The sequence below is a fragment of the Formica exsecta genome, unplaced genomic scaffold (assembly GCF_003651465.1).
Source record: "Formica exsecta isolate Colony F162 unplaced genomic scaffold, ASM365146v1 scaffold565, whole genome shotgun sequence".
Lineage (NCBI taxonomy): Eukaryota > Metazoa > Arthropoda > Insecta > Hymenoptera > Formicidae > Formica > Formica exsecta.
In genome coordinates, this window is record NW_021852901.1 from 23,858 (window position 1) to 31,526 (window position 7,669).

Genomic DNA, 7,669 nt, shown 5'->3' on the forward strand with positions numbered 1-7,669 from the left:
AGAAAAGTAACTATTCCGCGTTTCCGCGAATTGAGTCGTTTCTTTCCGCACATTTGAGCGGAATCCGCGGAATCCGTTACCGTCTCAACAAAACTCGACAAAAGTGTATAGAAAATATAAAACGTTTATAAATGGATGGTCCTGTAAGTATTTGAATGCTTTTTAGTACTTAATAAACATAGTAGCTTGTTATTTTTGGAGACATTCTGAGATAGTTGGAATATTTTTCAGGATCTCCCAATTGCATCTTCACAAGTAGATTGTCGCTGTCACCTTGAAGAAGTCTTCTTGTTTTAGTAAAAGTAGGCCGTACCCATATTTTACGGTTCTTTCTGCCTTGCAGTTTCTTATATATTCGAGTTCGAGGTTTCATGCCTTTTTTAGAAAGGGATCTCTGCATATCTCATCGGTTCATTCCGTGCTTATATGAGATATTTCATAATAATCATCAATATGATATTTGGATCCATTATTATACTGTTACTTTTAAAATAATAAAATAATCGAAATATATAAATACGTTCTCCTTCACTCGTCTCCAAAATTTGATGGAATATACTGTATCCACTTAATATTTGACGCGCTCGTTCCGCGAATGTTTTTTCCTTATATTACATGAAGCACAATTTGCTCGGAAAAGCGGAATGATATGGTAACAAATAAATATTTTAATTCATTTTTTAACATTGTTTTCACTTAATTAATTGTAATTTTCATTAATATGCTTATCTTTCTAGCTTATCTATTGAATATAAGCATTTTAATCAATAAATATCGTTAAAAATTAATATTTTATAATTTTCCGTTCCGCTTTTCCGCTCAAAATCTGCTCGTCTGCTCCGTGTAATACAAGGCAATCAAAACAGACGGAACGGAACGCGGGAATCTGGTTACTATTCTCTTTCGCGTTTCCGCGTTTCCGCGCTCCATGTAATGGCACCCTCAGAGTCGGGTAGAGTCAACAAATCGAATACGCTATTAGAGGGACTCTAGTACAGAGAGAAGATATAATAGAGGGCGGGAGCCATAGGTAATCGTGTAAGTGAAAACATCAGACGATTAGAAAAAGATAGAATCAAGTGACCTGGCTGTCATTGTCTATTCGCGCATGCACAGTTTTTGATATTTAGCATCAGCAGAGCGGACTTGGAGAGTTGCAATAACAATCTAATTGAAATATATTTTTCGTATTACTTTATTATTTGAATCATATGCAAATCGTTTATTGAATTTAATTATATATTTTACTTGTACAGTAATATAAACAAAATTTTTGTGATTTCTTTAAAGATTAAAATATATCGAAATTGATAATTTGATCATTAAGAAACTAATTTATTTTTAAAATAATTTGTGAATGTAAATTAAAATTTACGTTTATTAACACTTAAAATTATAATTATTACATTTATTTATGGTTTAATTTTTGTCTACTTATATATTGCAAAATACGTTTTTTAATAAATTTTAACTGATTTTCTGTCATAACAAAACATTTATTAGATTTTTAAAAATCTGTATTAATTTTCTTTAAAATATAACTAATATTTTTTACTACGCTAATGTACTCTCCGGACTCTGTACGCTCTACTCTGCGCATGCGCTAACAGACAAGGACAGCCAGGTCACTTGACTTCGTCTCTTTCTAATTGCCTGATACTCTTTTATGCCCGTATCAGACTACGCATTGAAAATTGAAGATTGAAGATTAAAGATTGAAATTTGACTAATCAGAACAAAAAGGACTAAAATTTCTTTGTCCTGATTGGTCAAATTTCAATCTTCAATCTTCAATCTCAATCTTCAATGCGTAGTCTGATACGGGCTGAACGCAGCCCAGGGTATCGATCATGTAACTTTTTCCCTAGGGCGGAAACGTGAAAAGTGATAATTTGATCATTAAGAAACTAATTTATTTTTAAAATAATTTGTGAATGTAAATTAAAATTTACGTTTATTAACACTTAAAATTATAATTATTACATTTATTTATGGTTTAATTTTTGTCTACTTATATATTGCAAAATACGTTTTTTAATCAATTTTAACTGATTTTCTGTCATAACAAAACATTTATTAGATTTTTAAAAATCTGTATTAATTTTCTTTAAAATATAACTAATATTTTTTACTACGCTAATGTACTCTCCGGACTCTGTACGCTCTACTCTGCGCATGCGCTAACAGACAAGGACAGCCAGGTCACTTGACTTCGTCTCTTTCTAATTGCCTGATACTCTTTTATGCCCGTATCAGACTACGCATTGAAAATTGAAGATTGAAGATTAAAGATTGAAATTTGACTAATCAGAACAAAAAGGACTAAAATTTCTTTGTCCTGATTGGTCAAATTTCAATCTTCGATCTTCAAATCTTCAATCTAATGCGTAGTCTGATACGGGCTTTAGCTGACTCCCGCCCTCTATTATATCTTCTCTCTGCTCTAGTGTCACCGATAGTGCGATAGTTCTAATTTCATTGTTATTGACTGCGGTCGGGAAGACGCTAGAAATGCTTCGAAGCATTGCATTAACCAATCAGAATAAATAAATCTTTACTCTTTTTGTCCTGATTGGTCAATCAAAAGCTTCGAAGCATTTCTAGCATCTTCCCGACCGCAGCCATTGACATATATAATACAGTAAGATTTAAAATGTTGAATCAAGATATAACGAGAACTGCTATCAATAGAAAATAGAAGTTTAATCGCTGTTAAAGAGCATGTATTTATTTGATTAGAAAATCATAACATTTTGGATAATTTACATGAGCCTTATCCAAAGGAGTAGTTGTGCCATCAAGACTTCGCATCGCATAATTTGATCAAAATAGCTTTCCAGTTACATTCGTATTATTTATATTGTATATGGAAAATACATGTCTTCGCCCAACATATCTTTATTTTATTAAAAATTGGTTTCTCTTATATATACAAAATTATATGTTGGTAGATAGAATCAATAACTAATAATCTAGAATTTGACAATAGATAAATTCTTTGGAAAAACTAGTTTTTATTAATTAATACATCATTCTCTTTTTTACATAATTTTCTAAATGCATTAACATTTTATATATTAATTTTACTCTAAACAATATAACTTTGTTGTTTTATAATAATATCTCTGTACACTTAGATTTAGTGGTGAACCTCTGCATTGTCATATATGTGATAATCAGAGGAATCTTTATATGTATACACATGCCCCAGCCATTTTGCTACCACAATATCTTTCTTCAGGTGGTGAATTGTCCATTCCAGTATGCATGAAGGCAATCTTTCTCAGACTATGTCCATAGTTTGTAAATATACATGATATCTGTCCATGCATGAAAAACATATAAAACAACAAAAGTTAAAGGTAATATATTTTAAACTCGTTAAGTGAAATTAAAAATTATTTCATGGATACTCATGTATTGCCATCTGTTCTGTTTCTCCGCTTTTATAGTATCGCAAAATAGAAAACTTATCTAAAATTTTCATTATGTCATCCTTTTCTTCAACTCCTGACAATTCAACCAGGCATTCATATATACATTCATATTGCTGGGCAGCCCTTTTGGCTATACCATTCACTCGTCCATAATATACAAGGTATTATAACTTCTATATATTTTATTTACAGAATTTTATACATTATTTTGAATTAAATAACTCATTGCAATTAGCGATGACGATACCATTATAGGTGGCTGCAAAACATCCAGGATATGCGGATGGAATCTTTCGGCCACTAGATCAACCACTGTCTCATGGTACTAAACTGCAACTATCTCTCGATACAAAACTTGTAAAAAAACATTGCGGAACAGTACTGTTTTCCTTCAAATATCAGTTCAGTCAATGATATTTCCAGATACGCCGATGGGCGATTTCTTGACTGATTAATGACCGTTGCCATCGCTTAAAATTTGCCAATTATTAATGAACCCCTCACTGAAATGATTTTTCAATAGGTCCCAATGGTGGTTTCGTTTTATATATGAGATGGAACACTTGACAAAGTATCTCCTCGTAACGTGGGAACAGTATACCCAGTGTTAAACCCGCCTTTCTCCACCAGACGTAATTTTGTATCACCATTCTCCAGTGTTTGCATACTAATTGGCAGAGAGGGTCCCATGATCGGCACGTCAGAAGATTTCAGCCAGTAATTCAGTCGATACGTATCTGTCACAAACCATCAATCCATTGTAATCCTTATCGGATATCACGCGAGAAGGAGTGTTTACGATCGTGTTGTGATCTTGTGCCATGTCTCATCAATGAATGACTCAATTGTTACAATAGTTACATTTGATCTTACAATATGGCATCAATGTTGCCGATGTTGTTCTGACATTAGGTTGATGTCAGGATGTTTTTGAGGAAGCATATACTTTAATGGTTTTATTTTGTATTGTTTCAACAGGAATGTCTGATAAAGAAGAATATAAATTTGTTTGTGTATAAATCTATTCAGAGAAATTTGCTTTACATATATTTGCCATATATATGCATAAATTTAGTATTTTTTGTACAAATATTCTTATTTTTTAAACAAAAACTTTATATTATAAAATTTTCTTACACTTAATAATATTCTTATTAATAATATTCTCTTATTAACTATATTACTCTTAAATGTATACACGAAATAAGAGACAGGAAAACAAACTAAAATTATGAACAATTATATTACTTTTTTATTTCCCATAGAATAATATATTTAATGTCATAATACAAAACATTGTTCATAGTAATCAATAAAAGCAAGAAATGAGTGTGTCGTTTTTGCATACAGTGGTATACCCTTTCTGTGTTGAATTCGCTTGGATAATGAAAATTTGATTTTAGAATCATGAAATTGTTTTATTTGAAGTCTATAGTAATTAGTATACTTTGCAACTTCCATCTTGATTATTTGTATGAGCTTGCATGCAACGACCCTTGATGTTTATGCCCTTGTGACATTGCGTTATAGCCCCACTGACAGAAATGTTTTTCCAAGCTTTGGGAATGTGAACCATTCTGCCTATCGTCTGAGTTTTGATCACGTTAGATTTGTGCAATACTAAAGAACTAAAGAGTCGGATTGTGTCAAAGCAGCTGTGATTAGAAAGCAAGACATTAACAGAGATAGAGAGATGGCCCATTCTCTATTGGCTTCGATATTGGGACATTATAATACAAGATTTGTTTAAAGACCATGGAATTCTCTCCAACATCTGAAGGAGAAAGATAAGTTCTGAGTGCAGCCAGTTTAGCTATAAAGAACAAATTATGCGAACGATAGACCCCATGTCACTGTGAAGTTTTTCAGATTTTTTTCTTCTGCGCTCGGCGCGTGATGACGCTCCAGTAACTGAAATGATATATTTATGAATTTTTATTTCATAATTATTTATCTATCATTCACATAATTAATGTGTCCTTATATTTCCTTTTCTCTCCTTATATATTTCCGGCCGATCTCGTGTGGTTTAACCTCTTAACCGCAAACACTTAAAGCTGTTGAACTGATTGACACGTTACAAATAGATCCGAAACTATATTCCTTCGGTCCGCGCGAAGAACAGTCAGTTTTTATGATTAAATAAAATTCTATAAATAGTAATTATGCGAACAATAACAGGTCTCTATAATTATTAGATAAACATATCGGGCAAATATATTCAAGTGTAACCATCATATTAATAATGATAGGCCGAAATTTATCGGTACTTCTTACGTTGAGAGGACTTACTACCGACTTATCTCGTTCGGGTAAAAACTTACATTCTTCCTGTCGCCAATGTTTGCATAATAATCCCTTATCGTAGGTATTCGTTAAATGTACATTGGCTTAATTTCTTTTGCATATTTTTGTTCTTAACCTATTTTTTTTTCTTTTTAGAACGGCTCCGGTAAAACTTGCTTATATTTCGTATGAATCGGTAAAGGAAAATGAACGGAATCAAAATGCAGAGCAACCCATTGTTATAATGCATGGTCTCTTTGGCTCGAAAAGCAATTGGAATACACTATCAAAAACAATTCATCGAAAAACCAAACGCAAGGTAGTTCACTCTAGTAATATATAAATTAACACTCAAATTTTACAATCTCAGATAAAAATCTTTTAATATTTTACTTGAGAATGTAATATATTCTTTATATTGTTAGTTATATCTGCAAAAGATATATCTTTGTATTATTCTTAAGAAAATTATTGCACAATAGGTCATAGTAGTAGATGCCAGAAATCATGGTGATTCTCCGCATACATCAAATATGTCATACGAGAACATGGCAGAAGATGTGATACAGCTTTTAAATGATCTAGGCTTTGAGAGAGCTATTCTAGTTGGCCACAGTATGGGTGGATCGGCTATGATGTATACTGCTTTAAATTTTCCACAACGCGTCGAGAAATTAGCAGTTGTTGATATGTCTCCCATAAGAACCAGTCCTAGTCTCTTGCAGATAAAGAAAATCTTTGAAGTAATGAATTTAGCAACAGCAGATGGAAGTCCTACCTTATCAAAAGCTCGTAAAATAGTAGACCAACAACTTGAACAGTCTATTAAATCTAGCGCATTGCGTCAGGTAATATTTTATTGCTTCTCGTTTTACGCTTAGAATGAGAAAGTATCTGTAGTACATTTCTCTGCAGTTCTTAATAGCAAACTTGGTAGAAGTGAATTCGGGAAAGTACAAATGGCGAGTGAATTTACCGGTATTGGAGCAAGCATTCTCAACTCAGATAGCTGTATTTCCCAAGGTAGATTCAAGGATCTATGCGAATCCGACGTTATTCATAGGTGGTGCTAACAGTGACTATATTCGAGTAGAAGATCACGACGCAATTAAGAAGCTATTCCCCTTGGCGGAATTTCATTACATAGATGGAGCAGATCATTGGGTTCACGCAGACAAACCTATCGAATTTGTCGATCTTTTAACGAATTTTATAAACTGTCCGGTCTTGTGATACTCGTAAATACGTAAAAAAAAACAATCGTAAATTGTTCTTTGTAAATATATACATGTATTTCAGATGAATTCCATAACATTGCAGAACAGTGTGAAAAATATTCAAACAATATGTAATATAAAAGTGAAAAAAACCACATTATGCAGTTGATTGTGATCAAAAACGCTATTAAGCGTCGAGAAACTCCATTTCATCAATTCTTTCAGTTTTTCCTCCATCGCATGTATTATCGTGAGAACTGTATAGGCTTTATTTAAAAAATTAGAGAACGCAATTAATAGAAAAAATCAGGTATGATTCCATTTAAAGACCATATACTATGTGTTACATGTACATGAATAATGATATTTATTAGTAATGTATTGCATAAAAAGAAATACTAGTAAAACATCCTATAAAACTAAGTACTTTTTATCTCAATAATAATTTATAAATAAATAATATTTTGCTAAAAAAAAAATAAGAACTATAATATTTTTCAACAAATCAAACGTAGCTTTAGATTAAAGCATCTCTATTGCAACAACATTTGCGTGTTCAGATGTAATTACCAATCCGCGAAATTCTAAGATCATTTTCATGCCGAAAATTATGAAATATCAAACACGCCCAAATGTGCAATCTTGATCGTCATTATCTTGCAATAATGTGTGTAATACGCGTGTATATATACATACACACACACACACATATATATATATATATATATA

The 7,669-nt window shown here is 32.0% G+C and overlaps 1 protein-coding gene across 8 annotated transcripts; it reads left to right on the plus strand.

Annotated features, from left to right (window-relative positions):
- The first annotated feature begins 2,603 nt into the window (after nt 1–2,603).
- Nucleotides 2,604–7,082, plus strand: LOC115242100 (protein ABHD11-like). 8 transcript variants are annotated; one of them, XM_029818167.1, is made up of 8 exons: nt 2,609–2,641; nt 3,242–3,362; nt 3,453–3,598; nt 3,673–3,759; nt 3,961–5,801; nt 5,880–6,042; nt 6,206–6,571; nt 6,639–7,082. In XM_029818167.1, exons 5-8 carry the CDS (start codon nt 5,683–5,685, stop codon nt 6,954–6,956), a joined length of 966 nt encoding a protein of 321 aa, XP_029674027.1. In that variant the 5' UTR covers nt 2,609–2,641; nt 3,242–3,362; nt 3,453–3,598; nt 3,673–3,759; nt 3,961–5,682; the 3' UTR covers nt 6,957–7,082. The 8 variants fall into 8 exon arrangements, with proteins under 8 accessions (XP_029674024.1, XP_029674027.1, XP_029674023.1 ...); XM_029818164.1 differs by lacking the exon at nt 3,453–3,598 and having other exon boundaries at nt 2,604–2,641; nt 3,630–3,759; XM_029818163.1 differs by lacking the exon at nt 3,453–3,598 and having other exon boundaries at nt 2,635–2,723; nt 3,630–3,759.
- The last annotated feature ends 587 nt before the right edge of the window (nt 7,083–7,669 follow it).